At 48.4% G+C, this 15,207-nt stretch overlaps 1 protein-coding gene across 1 annotated transcript in view; it reads right to left on the bottom strand.

The window, feature by feature from the left end:
* The window catches only part of LOC144174036 (cell adhesion molecule Dscam1-like), a 284,742-nt gene extending 272,051 nt beyond the window's left edge, over positions 1-12,691 (bottom strand). The window contains exon 1 of the mRNA XM_077702435.1: positions 7,630-12,691. Within this exon, the coding sequence (XP_077558561.1) occupies positions 7,630-7,807 (178 nt within the window). The 5' untranslated portion in view covers positions 7,808-12,691. The remainder of the gene's footprint in view (positions 1-7,629) is intronic.
* Between the last annotated feature and the right edge of the window lie 2,516 nt (positions 12,692-15,207).

Genomic DNA, 15,207 nt, shown 5'->3' on the forward strand with positions numbered 1-15,207 from the left:
GCAGGCGATGAGGCGCGCCGTAGTGGAGGGCTCCGGATTAATTTTGACCACCTGGGGATCTTTAACGTGCGCAGAAATCTTGAACACACGGGCGTTTTTGCTTTTTGCCTCCATCAGAAAAGCGGCCGCCACGGTCGAGAATCGAACCCGCGTCGACGGGCTCGGCAGCGCAACACCTTAGCCACTGAGCCACCGCGGCGAGTGGAAGGCGGAAACACTCAGATTTCACGAACTCAAAATGCCAGCCCTCTTCATAAACGAACATCCTGGCCCAACACCACCACGAATGACGGCAGTTCCTCCCACTGCAACTCCATCTAGCCAGAGCCTAGTCCACCGACGTTCGCCCGAAACAAGCCAATTCCTATGCTCACGGCAGTGCCCCACCCTCTGCGTCACTATCTGTAATATGTGCCACCAACCTGGCACTCTGTGCTACCTATCTTACGCATGTAATTGTGACCAAACAGCATCCCCTGCCCCAAATCCTCGACCAACGTACAACAGTGGGGCGGGCCTCTGTTCCATGCGGTACAACGTTGTTTCGAGACGTTGATCAGCGCACGCGAGAGATTGTTCAGGCCGCTGAACTGCACCACGTTGTTGATTGCGAAAGCAAGATCTTCCTCTCTTTGACCGTGGAGAAGTTGGCCTTCTAGTGTAGGCGCCCATGGTACAGGCTGGTCTGCACAGAGACGTAGTGCACTTTTCAGTTTTTGTTAGTGTGTTTTTACATATATATGTGTCTCCCTCATAATAAAACTTAGCTGGAAGTAGCGCCTGCCCTTACCGGTCAGGTCCTTCGTCTGGTTTTTGCTGCGCTTAAGGCTGGTTTATTATGGAGTGCCAACTAACTTGTACCCATACAATGTTACAAAAATACGAGTCCCCAATCACTCCCTAAATCGCGAAATGCTCGATGGCGCAAAATGAAATGAGTAAGCGGAGCGGAGCGCCATCGCGTGCTGTTGCAGATGGAACAGCAATGGTTTCGGCGTAACGCGTCAGGAGGTCGATAACAACAAGAATCCACCGGTTCCCTGCGGCGGTGCATGGCACGAGTACTAGAGATCAATGCCAACACGGTCGAAGGGATTGGCGGGCAGGGTAGCTGTAGCGATGAGCCGACCAGGTGGAAACGTGGCAAGAGTCTGGGAGTACTTGCCAACGAAGTTGTACATGCCACGCCGGTAGTAGTGTAAACGGATCTCCGGTACGACTCCAAAACTATCGCGTGATCGTAAGTTGAGTCGACGTGAAGACACGCGCCATTGTCTTGACACCGATGGCGAGGGATGATAAGCAGCCGTTTATGTCCTATGGCGAGGTAGGGAAGGCTGGCACGCAAAAGGAATCATTCTTGCGAAGAGCACGGGACTCATCACAAAGTCAAGCTTCATATAGAAAGAAAAAGAATGCCCCGGAAAACTTGTCTGCTTAGGTGACTGAATGCGAAATCATAATTCTTTCGTTAGCGATACTTGTGAGAAGGTTGTGTTACCTACGTCGTGTTTGCTTACGCGAGTTGGCAGACAATGACAACCTTGAGGTAGAACCAAGTCTCTCGCGTTTTGCTTCGTTCGCTACATTGCACAGAGCCCACGCTTCCGCTTTGTTCACGAACTGCGTTATGGACCACGCTTAGTGGGGTCCGCTGAATTCCAATTGGAACCGTCTGACGCCCATCCTGAGTTTTCAGGCCTATTTTAGGAGTCAGACATCTAAGGATTAGAACAAAAACCTCGCTGTCCCCATTCCCACCCACTTTCCCATAACCCATTCCTTATTACCACCATCCGCATCCCTCATCCCAACCTTTCCTGCTACCGTCCCAGGGGAGATCAGGGGAGTCTCCCCCGGCCCGCTCTCCTGGCTGTGGTGTCGCTGTGTAGCATTTTTCCCTTTTATTTTCCACTTCGGTGGGTATTTCCTTCTCTTCAAAACTCTAGTTGACCTCGGTCCAGTTTGTTTATTTTTAATTGGCGTCACCTGTGATACGTATGTGGTACGGGTTGGGCTTTTATTTTGTATTATAGCCCTTTAGCTTTATGTCTGTCTGTCTGTCTGTCTGTCTGTCTGTCTGTCTGTCTGTCTGTCTGTCTGTCTGTCTGTCTGTCTGTCTGTCTGTCTGTCTGTCTGTCTGTAGTCATGAATGCTATAAATTTCTCCAGTGCCTATTTCACTCCTGAGGCTTCGGGATTTATTTATCGCGCGCAAGCATCTTCACTCCCCTTCCACCACATTCTTTACCGCATCTACCAGCGCCCTGGAAGCCCTCTTGTTTCACCCACCTCTTCTTCCAGGGCATCCACCTCTCGTTCTTATTGGGAAGACACTCTAGACTCCTTCACCGATTCCTAGCATCGATCACTGCCTGAAAGCTCTTGCTGTCTCCGCGCCGACAGAGAACATCCAGGCTGCCCAGTAAGCTGTGGGTGAACATGTCCGCCATAAATGCGCAAAGATACGGAAACACCATGCCGTTCCGGTGGACTAAAAACCACTATTTGGACAGGGGCCGGTGCTTTTTGGATGATTTTGTTCGCTCTCTCTGTCTTTCTTCAGAGACGTCATTGTGCTTGTCAATGCGACTTCTCCCCTTCATGGTGTATTCCTTAGAGAACTCTTTCAAGGCTTAAAGGGGCACTGACAAAAAAATTTTGCATCTTGTTTTTTTTTGTTGTTGTAGCGATAAGTAGCTAATGACCTACTTATCCCGTGTGGAAACCTCATTTCGTTCATCGTGTGACGGTTGTTTAATTATAGGCGTTTTCAATGCGGCCAGTCGCAGTTTCGGTTTCAGCAAGTGCCGCAAAACGCGCGATTTTGTGCAACCAAAGCTGGCCACGTGACCGTTGGACGGATATCACAGAGCAGAGCTGCCGTAGCACTGTCGAATCCGCGTCGCCGGCAGGTTCTGCGAATGCGCCCACGTACTGATCTCGTGAGCCGATTTATTAAAAAGCGACCGTGAACATGACACAGGGGCTGCGAGAACAAACTAGAGAACGACGCGCGACGCTCGAGACAGGGAGGGAAGACGCGCGCATGGAGCAGCCGGCCAGTCGGCCTACAGGTCCGCCTACAGAAATGTTCGGCTTAGCACTGCGGCGGATATTCGATTGCCGCTCTCGTAAGCGGTACAGATGACGATTTTTAATGCAACCCACCATCGCATCATTAACGTCATTCTCATATGTGCTGCCATCTTTGGGACTTGGGTCCCATTTCGTGCAGCGGTAACAAGCTATCACTCGAGCTACCTGCGCCGGCTTGCGCCAGCCTGCGCCACTTCGCGGCCGTGGACGACGCCAGCGCAGCGACCGTGCTGCTAGCTTCGTGCGCTTTTTGTGTTCCCGGCACCTTTTCGCGTCCAGTGTAATAAAAAGCAATACAAATAGAGTGCCTGGAATCGCTGTAGAACTTAGGGCGCGGCCAGCTGCCCGATGAGCCGATGAAATCACGGCGCCTCCGTTGTCAACGATCGGGTCGGGTCGCTCGTTGCTCGAGAGCAGAAGCTCCGACCTCCGATTGAAGCGGAGAGCCGCCGAAAAACGCCGGCACTGTGGAAGCGGCAAACATTTACTCGTGACGTGCTTGGATGTGGTTTATTTACAAAATATCCAGGGAATGTCGATTGCACGAGGTCCTCCGCTAGCGGCTCGGTTGCGTTTCGCAGATTTTAAAATTGATTTTAAATATGTTATAGGCTGTATTTGCCGCTGATAGTTTGCAGATGATGTATGTGTGATCCCACCAATCTATCTGCGAAGTTATCTCACCTTCAAAGTTTTGTGTCAGTACCCCTTTAAATATATCCCCCGGAAGACAAAGGTCTGAAAATTTTGTTCATTCGGTAAAACGTGTACATCTACTTTCATTTTTCCACGCGTCAGGGACGCGTTTTGTAACGTAGCAATTATTTCTTGGATTCGGCAGCAAGCGCACTTTCGTAGTTAATCTCCAGCGAACTTTTGCGTGGTGGTACAAACAGTCTGGAGTGTTGCTTTTTTCGAAAAATTTCTAATCCCTCCCGTGAAGGGATTTTTTTTTCTGCAATCGGTAATCGCCTTTTCAATGCTGCAAAATGGGAGCGTGTTGCGCTGATTGGCACTTTTCCATCCAAACACTCAGCTCGAGGCAATCGCCATGCCTTTCCCTGTTTCTTTCATGCGTTGTGGTATTTTCGGGTATGTAAAGCTTTCCCATGCAGGTGTCTGCGATTTCTTGATCTTCGTCTGCTCTGAAAGCTTTTCTGCCGCGGTCTTCGGCTTAAGCGGACGAAATTGTTTCCCAACCTGAAAGCCGTAGCAAAGCTGATTAAATATGCACAAGGCACGTGAATCCGAGAGAAATCATGCTTTTTGCTTTGCTGCACGGAATACCAATTACATCTTTCGTTTATTGACATTTTCATTAGCTTCTTGCGCCACCACGGTTTTAGTAGTTTCGCCGTTAGCGGTTTGTGCTGGCTTTTAATCCGAATCGTACGTCTGTCGGCTCGCGAACTATTGCCAGAGCTTTAAAAGGGAAGATTGGCTAACGGTTGCTATACTCAAAGGTTAAATGAGATTTTTTTTTATCCCTGATTTAAATAGATTCTTTTACGTTTGCATTTAAGGCTACAAATAAGCTTTCTAGCGAAACCGCCGTCTGCTTTCCACTGTCTTTAAACAGTGAGACTTTTTTAGCAAGAAATGTGAGTAATCACAACAATGAATTCCATTCTATGGAATTCGTTTTATTCTATTCTATGGAACACGTTCCATTTTAGAAAACGCCTTACCCGGCGACATCGCCACGTGTACCGATAACAAACAATTTAGAGATAAGCTCGAAAAAAGACGTCCACATGACGTATAAACGATGAAATTCTACTATTGTGACTTGATGGTTCTATTGATAATTAAACTGCTTTTTGCATTTTAGAATTTTGTTCGCCTGACTTCGCTATTACCTTTGTACATTTTTTTGTGTAATTTTTATTGAAGGTATTCTTTGCTTTGCATTTTCCGGCTTTCATGTTCTGCTTCTTGTTTTTTGTGTTTTGTTCAATGGTACTCGTGGAAACTCTGTTATCTCCCCTCCGGGCCCTTAAAGGTATAATAAAAGGAATTGAAATGAAACGAAATTTCGGCATTTTCTAGCGCTCTTTCTTTCGGGTTTTTATTTTTAAAATCCATCGGGTACAAAAACTCAACCCATTCCACCTGGTGTGAAATTTGCGGAAACAGAGGAGCTGTGTCTCTTGTGTCGGTTCAAACGTCTACGGGTACTCCTCAAAGAACGGCAGCACCGTCGCCGAGAAATTCTATAGTTCGCGCAAAGGAATCGGCAGCTAAACGTCAGCGACGGGAGGCTACCTCTCCTCTCTCTCCCCTAGCGCGAGTGAGAGGAACCCGCTCCTGCGAGAACACTGCGCCTTCTATCGGTGGATCGGAGAACCGGTTTCTGTGAAGCAGCCGGTGGGTATGCGAAACCTGATCCTACCCCTGCGTGACGCATGATCTTCAGCAGACGGACGAAAACGCTCGACACAACAGTGCCGGTGTTAAAAAAAAATACAAGAAATCGCAAAAGTGAATAACCAGGGTTAGTTTTAGCTTTTTTTACCACATTAAAATATATTCTCGTCTTATTTTCAGAAACAAGAAAACGTTGGCTAATAACATTATTATTGCTTCAACTGCATACATCATTGAAACGAGTAGTTCACACCAAAAAGCTTGACACAGCGCAAAGACCAGGTTGTATAAATTAGCCCCATCTCCAGGTGTGTTTTGTAAAGCAGTTACATTAGCCATGTTACGACAGATGTATCATGTGTGATGGACTACGACTTCGAACCGCTTGGAGTTCAGAATACCACCGGTGGGGCATTTGCTGCGGGCCTGGCTCGACACCATCACGCTCATTTGAGGTAAGTACTTGTGCCGTGACAGATTTATCTAGAAAGGCACAATCAAAACTCAATTTTAGGCAATTTTTTTCAGTCTGCGTTTGAAACAGAAATATTGGCTCTTGGTTTAACACGTCACTGTGAACGTAATTTTTCTCATAGGAAGCAAGCGCACATTGGATATGGAACTTTATTTTACTATAGGATAAAATTTCGTTGCAGTGATGCGTCCATGTTCATGGCCACGAATATGTTTGCGCGTGGCAAATTGAGAAGGAAGAGCTCATTTTGGCGCTTCTTTTTTTTCCTTGAGTATCCAAAGGTGGGGAATAAGAAGCAATATGGGTTTTTACAGCGAATTGACAAGAAATAAGATTATCAGTGGTTACATTGGTTCACGCCTGAACAGTTTCTTAACTTTGAATTTTTTAGAACGAGACAGGAGAATTGAAGTTCTTGAAAAGGAAGAAGATCACTTCATAAAAATTGGAAATTTTGCCGGACCGGCGAAACTGATTTTCAGTCAAAATAGACAAACAAACAATACTCAGACAAAAATTTCATTTTGCGGAGTCAATGACTCTAACCTTTACGTTTGACTAAACGAAAGCAAAGCTTGAGAAGTTAACTGAGAAAACTATGCTGACTCCTTTAGAATTCGATGAACTATCATGAAAACTGTCCGCTGTCATGAAAAAAATAAAATGTATTGCCTTTGCGAATAGCATGCCGGAAAAACTCTCATTAAACAAAAAGCCCTAACCGGAATTGAAACGACCACGACCATCTTAGTATTGAGTGAAGACAGGTGATTATGACCTTGTAGTCGACGAACGGGATATTGATATTGTTTCAGTAAACGCACCACACGATCCTGAGTGATGACACAAGACTGCAAGGGCGCGGGTGATAATTCGGGCAATAACGTTTTTGAAGAAATATTAATTGCAGTAATGCTTGATGTCGGGCTAGTTGGTGTAAGATGCTTTTGAAGGTAAGTTTGGCTTGAGCTTGTTGTGATCACAAAGACGGTCGCAGGAAAGAAACGTACACTTTCACGATAAAACACCGCCATCTTCTCGTGAAAGTGTACTTTTTTTTCTGTGGCCGTCTCTGTGATCACAACAAGCACAAGCGCAACATATCTTCAAAAGGAAATGTTAAGTCGCAAATTGCCAGTTGGAATCGGAGAGCCTAGTTAATTTGAGCGTAAGCAAAGGGTACCGTTCAGGTGATCTTTGCTTGTACTCGAAAGGAAATAGCTATGTGCTTAAGCGTCGTGCAGCTTAGGTTAGAACAGGTCGAACATGGTACAGTTTTGTTTTGAGGCTTCTAAATGATATTTTAAACTGGCCAGAGTGCAATGAGAAGTCGAGCTCAGGCTGGTCGCAGCTGATAGAAGCTTTTCTGTAAGTATTTTAAATGGAAATAATCGCCCTGTATATGCCGGAAGGAATTGGTGGCTTGTGCATGTCACTAAATTTCATTTAAAACCCTCTCCCCCCATTTCCTTTATCTCCAAATTGTTTCCAATACGTGTACTTATCCGTTAAAAATGGCGAACTGAATCTTTGTCCTCTTTTGAACATTTAATGCAGTTTTCCTCCTCCGAGTCCCTTCAAAAAATGCAGAAAACGACTAGCTATAGTCAGAAAAGCGTGAAGGTGAACATTTTAGTCACGGATTCCAAACACACCTCTGGCCAGCACAAAAAGTCCCGCTGTACTCACCGACAAAGACAAATTCGATGGTCCGGGAAACACTTGTCCGCACTGGGTCAAGAGGGCTGCGTTGCGTCGAAAGCGTCCGGGCGCCTTTGCGTCTCTCTCTGGCGATGAGGTTTTCCGGATGGCGAGCCCCCCGCAGCGGCCCTGTCATGGGCTCAGCAGTGTACCGGAAGGGAGGCATGTCGCCAACAGTGCACCACGTTTTCACGACACAACCGCACACGTCACAATGCCGCTCTAACACAATCGGTGCCTCGAAGTCACCCCGGCGTGGCCACGGGTGGAGACGTTTTTCAGGGTGGCCTTAATTCTTGTGGTTTCTAACAAGGATGGTGGGATATCACTCTAGTAACAATCCCTTTTCAGAGAGTCCAACAGTGACTGAGGTAAAGCTTTACTTCTGATTCCCCATTTTCCCCCTATCACCAAACCGAACACTCGGCGTAAACGAATTTTAAAGTACAACGCAAGTTTCTCATTGTAATCAATAGGCGTTATCTTTAACCGAGCTAAGTCAAGAGCCGTTCAGTAATTTTTCAAGGAGGCTGTGAGTGATCATGAAAATGCAGCGACGAAGCTGCCCAGGCAAAGGGGAGCCAATGAAATATTATGAACGTCAAGCGGTGAACTGAGAAAACGACAGCGAAGCGGATTCGCAGCTTTGACTGACTCGCAAATCCTCTGCCGAGAGACGGGAGCGAGAAATGAAGAAAAGAGCCGCCGTACGGCGTTATTTTACGGGACGCTTATCTCCCGCGCACGCAGCGCTTGTTGTTCGATCTGGAGAGACGAAAAAGAAATGGGAGCGTAGTCGGTGGCAGCCTGGTCGCTTCCCTCACGGGGCTCTTTTCTTTCCCCCTTTTATTCCGGAACTGCGAAGCAAACACGGCGAGAAAGGCTGCAATTTGTTCTGCGGGTGCCGCCGGCACAAAAGGGCGCTACGGCAAAAATCGGTGGCGGCTCCTCGGGTCATCCATCGATAAGGCGCGACGGCGTTCCCTCACTACCGAAAGATTTCCCTATTTCATGGCCTCAGTCTCCCCGTCAAACTGGATGGCATCAGTGCCGCTCCGCTGAACCGAAATCTTTTTCTCCGCACCGTATTTCCTTTGTGTCTCTGTGCATACACTTCTGCGACGTTACACACTTATCTCTTGCTCCTTCTGATGTTTTCTATATGCATATACACCGGCTCTTCTTTATCCTTCCAGCTTTTTTTTTTCGGCAGTTCACTTGCTGGGGACGTGAAACAAAGTTTCTTTCTTGAAATCAGCGTATCACCGCATCCAGTCACAGCTCCTAATCTTTTATTTGCTGTTCTTTTCTCTCGCTTTAACCAGTCTGCCGGATCACGCCTGGCACCTACTGTCCGGGTTAAAGGCCAGCGCGAAGCACGTAAGCGTCTCTCACCATTTCCGTAAAGCGAAGGCTTTTTGTAGGCCCACTGCTCGCGTCACTGTCGCTTCAGAGAGCGACAGACCAACGTTTTTGATGAAAACACTTAAAAAAAGAAGGAAAAAAAGAAGAGATCAACGCGCGCCTATTTGCGAAAGGCGACAGGAAACGATCTCCCTTCTTTTCTATTCTTTTCCTTTCTCTTGTTCTTCTCGCCTTTCGTATTTCCCGCTCTTTGGCTGTGGCGGATTGTGAATGACCCAAACAGCGGAGGGGCAACAGCCCGCGCTCGGTCAGCTCGGGTCGAGTTTCAAAGCGGAAAGTTGAGCGCTTTGTCACGTTTTGCTAAGCGCACGATAAGAATGGACGGAAATCGCTCTTTTTTGCGAGTCGCCTCCACTTCGCTTTTCCACTTTTTTTCACTTTCGACTTCGGTGCGCTTGTTTTATCTCTCCCCGTAGCCCAACCACCGAGAAAGCATTTTGTTCTTCGTGGTCCGGGTCTACTTGGCCGTTCTACGAGCGCTGGAAAAGGGTGGACAGGAGACGCGTGCGCGCTTTTCGGATTGCCGGACCAGCAGCTCGGACGCCTCTTCGTGACTCATTGTTAGACATTGACGCTTACCTGCGCGCGTGTTGTCTGCATGTAAACAGTGGATAAGCTGCCTTTACGTCTCACCCCTCCAGTCAATTGTCTTGGCTTTGAAGAAGAAACAAACAAGATACGGCTAGATTTACGTTTGCTCGCACGTTGTCAACAAACTTCACCGTTTTGCTGCATTTTCAAATTATGTATTAGGAACTTGGGGTGCTTTCTCGCGCTTAGAAATTTAACGGGATATGTGATTAAAATGATCTTTCCTCTGTCCTTTCTATTTTAGCACGTGAAGTAAAAGCTCATTGTTGCAATAATCGATCAAGCATGCTCTGTTCCAGAAGCGTGGAATGCAATGCGAGCTTTATTCCACGCGTCTATTGCGCACAAATGCTGGACTATGATAACAGGGCCAACGACAGATAAAGAGGGAAATCTTCCGGTGCGACACTACCGCATTATGTAACAGTGCAATATCGATTATCCCGGATGGTTCGGCAATCAGGATAAAAAGCTCGTCGTCGTTGTCCTGCGGGTCACTCCACTCACTGGCCGGTCGCGAAGAGCCAGAGAAACAAGCGAGGCCAGATGGAAGCGGGTGTCAGCGGCTCAAAGCCGATCGCGCGGACGATCGGGAAAAGCGAAAGAGGGGGCAGCGACCACACCCGTGGAGTGGCGGGCCTCGCCTCGTTCCCGGCCGATCAGATAACGGCTCGTAATGGGCCGCCCGAGAGGGAACGCCTTCGGCCCCGCTAAAAACGAAATCCTCGCCAATCTGCTTCGGGAGTGCCAGCAAGCGGCGTAGCAGCGGCAACAACCGTGTTCCCCTCTACCAGCGGGATGCTGCGGGAGGGCGCAGTCGGACCGGCAATTTTCCTTCTAATCGCACACATCGATGGAGCGCATCGCTTCTTTCGCGGGGCTCCGCTAATTAGGAAAAAGGCCCGCCGTGTTTCCTAACGGGAATCTTCTTCCCGTTCCTTTTTCCACGCTTTCGCCCTGGATAAACGAAGCTCTATCGGCGCCGCCTGAGAAGGGAAGCGGAAAGGAAAGAAAGTTCGCGCGGGGAGACGGGTTCGCTTCTCAAGCACGTGCCGCGCCCTCGGAACACGACGCCACGTGCGCTGAGGGATGTTCTCGTGTCATCAATCCGGACTTCCGCGGTTGGCCTGTCCTCAGCGTTTATTGAGTTCCGCCTGCCGCCGCTTCTCCCGACACCATCAACGGCTGATTTATTTCCGTCGGCAATTACGCCGCTCGCGCTGATTGGGATGCGGGCCTCCCTCTCGACCCCGCTGCGCCTCGACCTCCTTTCACCGACCTTGTTAGGCCGCACCCGCGAGGCAACAAAGTGCTGTGGAAAAGCCTGCTTTAGGGTCACTCCCAGCGGGCCTTGTTTCACCGACACTGCTGTCTTTGCACTTTGTTCAGCGACAACCGCTGGCGTACCAAGCGCTGACGTGTCTGAGTTAGATCATAGCACTGTTCTCCTTCTGCAGCTCACTCAGCTTCACAGAATCCTTAACTGCGAGCTACGACGATATACCGTTTCCAGTTGTCTCTGTATCGTTCAACCCTCAAAACGTCTGGAGGCGCGAGCAAAGCGCGAGTCGTCAATTCCGAACACATTAAAAGAGCCCAACATCTGATTTATTCACTCTTAGAACACTATAATACCAATTCGAACACGTTGCAGATACTTTTGCTGCCGATTTGGCCGTCTGTCTGCATTAAACCAGAAAGTTGAGAAGCAGCGAAAATTAATGTCGAGTAAAATATAGAGGCTTTTAAATACAACCTCCAAATGTCAACTAAGGTTAATTGCTCGTATTTGCAAGGTCCAATGAAAAATTTACGGGAGTACCGTTTTACTAAAGCCACAGCCCAATCGGCACTTGTTGTTGTACGGCCGAGATACCGCGCAAGTGCTAAGTAACCACTGCCCTTAACTGCCTGCGTCGTCCATCGGAATATTTTGTAAACGTCAGTAGCGCAACGCCTCCAAGATAGGACAAATGCTTATGAGTATCCCGTGTTTTAAAAGGCTTCAACTGACGGAGTCTACATCCCAGGTTTAACTCTGCAACTAATTTAAATACAAGCAGAATGAATTTGGAGGGACTCACGCATTAAGAGCATATAGTGCTGAAACAGCGCCAACTTCCTCGTTGCTAGTAGTTGCGCCGACGGAAGGACACGACAATAGGACGGTAGGCGCCTCAACGCGGAGCACTTAAAACTTGACCTGAAAGTGCCGAATTCTTTCCACGCTGGTACGTCAACTAATGACACAAAAACAGGTTGTTGTGCCTGTGAACTTTCTTGGCAATGTACGCTTCAGTACTGGCGAACAGCTAAGTGCGAAGTATTTTTGAAAATGAGAAAAGCTGATCGTGCAAAATGCATCGCGTCACCTTTTCTGTCAGCGTAGCCTGGATCAAATACTCGCGCACTTTTTCTCGCTCTCTCTCGCGCACCCACACGCGCACAGCACTTTCTTTCCTGATGCCGATGCTGAGCTGTCCGGTGACGAACACTGGCCCGACGAGCGTGCTTGAGATGGAGCCCGGAGCAGCACAAAACAAAGCGACCAACAACCGGGGACTCGCACAAGGGCAAGCAATACGGCCCGATTTAGTCAATGTTGCACCGTTTTAAAATGAACACTGAAGTTCGCAATGATTTCTCGTGTCGCTGTGCTCGCAATTTCGACAGTTCCTCTAGAACCGAAATTGCGGCAAGTTCACAAACAAAATTGGCTTGTTGCAGGCGCAGCCCAGAAAATTTGCAACACTTCCGAGCAAAGCTTCGTTATACTTTCTTGCCGATCACGTGGTCAGAGTAGACAATGTCTCACGCACATGACAAGTTTCCTTCTAGTTAACGTCGAGCTATTGGTCGTGCAATGTCAGTCAGCCGGGCTGGACGACGGGATCTCCCCACCATGGTACCCACGGTAGCAGAGGCAGGCGCGAGCAAGCCACGGGACTGCCGTCCGCTTCAGTCGGTGCAGAGCGGTGCAGACGGGACCTCAGGAGAGCCGCGTCCGACTGAGAGGCCGGCACTGAGCCGACTGAGGCCCGGACCGGAGCTCGCCCCGTCCCGACGTCAGCGGTGGCGCACGCACGCACGCACGCACGGCAGAGGAGTCCAAGGGTGAAAACCGCCACCAGGGGAGCAGACACTCGCGGCGGTGGCGGAGCAGACGCTGCCCCGGCCTGGGCGGCGAGGGAGGGGGGCGATTGAGCTGTGTCTAAGGCGTTCCCTCTCCCTCCCCGTTCACCGCACTGAGAGCTCGCGCTTTGCTCTGCGTACGCCACCAAACTTGCCTGTTTCCTCGCACTTATCGTTCGGCTCTTTTTCCAACTCCCATCCCCTTCCACCCCCGTACAGCACCTCTTCCCTTCCATGCTTCTTATTACTTACACCATGCTCTAGAGCTCCTAGGTGGCACAGTGCTTCCGCTGTTTCGGTTTTTTGTCCCCCACCTTTGCTACTTTCTTCTTCTCTTCTTTCTTCTTCGCTGTTTTAAACCTTCGCCTTTCAAGTGTGAGTTTATTCGAATCTTTGGCCTCTTGCCCCTCGCTAGCTGCCGCCGAGCGGAGGAGGATCTCTACTCCGTTTCCTAGCCTGGCTTCAACTGGGTTTCCTTTTTTTGAGCCCTTCGTTCTGGGGTTCCCGCGAGAACTCGCGGCGCCCAGAGACGTACTCAAAAATTGGAAAGAGAGTAAGAGGCTGCAGGAAGTCAAATATAAAATCCCAAAAAAGCCCGGCAAGGATGGGGTGCGCAGCCGCTCAGGCAAGGCGTTGAGCTGCGCTTCAATGTTGGCCGCTGTCTTCGCAGAAAACGTCGGGCGCCTTCATCCACGGGTTTCCTTATTCATTTCCCTGTTTTGGGGGATAACTCGCTTCTCCCTCCGTCCCCGCCTCCTTTTCATTATTTCCCAGTGCACGCCAGCAGGCGCCGTTCCTCGAGCGTTGTTCAAAACTGAATTGGGAGTGGGCCTGGTAGGTGCGAAGACGGGTAACCTGGTAATTTTGCATGCATATGCGCGTTTGCGGCCTCTTTATACTGTTTACCCCGAGGCGTTTCTTTTGTGCTACACAAGGACAACGAGGGAATAAATATTCCACTGAACTTCCGAGAGAAGCCGTTCTTAGGGAAGAAGCAATTTTCCAAGCGGAGACGCTGATTAGAGAAAAGAAAAGGGCTCATCAGCACGCTTCCGCTGTGAACGCGGACTCGCGAGTTTTGCAGTGAAGCCGCCCTTCCTGGTTCACACGCTGCGGTGATTTTGGGGAACGGAGCGAGCAATCGCCTGGCGAGGTAATCACATCTTTTGTGAGCCGGTTCTTAGGTTTTATTGTCCAAACGCACAGTAGACTTTGTCTTTACGTTTGCGTTTTTTACCCGGAGGCACTAAATGCATAAATCAACGCTTTTGTACTTTGAACACGGTGAGAAACAAAGTTGCGTCTTGTTATCTGGTACACATCAATCATTCTTGTCGTGTCTGCGAGTTAAACGTCAAGTTCGAAGCACGCACGCCTGAAGGAGATCAAGAAAACGTAAACGCAAGAATAAGGAAATGCAGACTAGGCACTCATTTCAATAGTTCTATTGACTCCATCAAAATTCCTTTTGAAGAGCATACAAAAGTTCACCGCTTACAATTTTGTGTGAATTGTTTTCAAGGCATCCGCATCAAATTGTTTCATCTGTCGAACCTAAAATATTTGAATATATTATCCTATGTTTAAAGAAAAACGCTTTCAAAGCAACTGCGACGATACCGCCACCGCCATTTTATGTTTGGTTTAGTTTTTCAGACATACGCACGGGGGTTAACAAGAACTCAAGTTACCAAAATATGTGTCACTGCATCCCGGATCCTTCGCGTCAGATTATGCGTAAGGTAGGATGTCGATTAGGGCGAGTTGTTTGAGCGTCGTTGACATAAATGGCGTCCGAAGTACGCGCGAGACTAAAGAGTGCAGAGCAACAGTATCGCTCCGTCGATCCTTAAATACGGTTTTGAAAACTGGCATTTATGACGTTATGTTCAAACAAACAAAACATGCGTAGATTTGTCAAGGGTTAGTAGAGTACCTTCTTTCAGGTTTTTGCTACTTTGTATTTTTAAGAGTCCTCGAAGAATAGGGATGTGACCAATCTGCAATGTATTCCAACTGAGTATTGGGTTAGCTTTCAAGTTAATTTCGTTAAAGTAATGCACAATGAAGGGCCGAGGAGCGAGATACATCGGCCTGATGTTTTATGTACACCTCGTGATTAAAACAGTGTTTTGTCGGGGTGAAGCAAGAAAAGACGGAAGATTTAAATTCGTATTCAGAGAGCATTCGCAGCGACATCGATTTTCGATGTCAGCGCTCACTTTTCCTTGAAATGCTGGCAAGGTAGTCGATTTCTGCTGCTGCGTGCTTTCATCAGACTGTCTTATGGCGCTGCACATCAATAAAAATGGCTAGAAAGTCTTGCGCAGCATGTACGTTTTGTTTGATTGACGCTTAGCAAACTAAAGAGATACACACTTCTCTTCTCTGCAGTGCGGCCCCCCTTCCCCCCTTGAA

The sequence above is a fragment of the Haemaphysalis longicornis genome, unplaced genomic scaffold (assembly GCF_048455015.1).
Source record: "Haemaphysalis longicornis isolate Haplotype H1 unplaced genomic scaffold, Haemaphysalis longicornis Haplotype H1 scaffold_3, whole genome shotgun sequence".
Lineage (NCBI taxonomy): Eukaryota > Metazoa > Arthropoda > Arachnida > Ixodida > Ixodidae > Haemaphysalis > Haemaphysalis longicornis.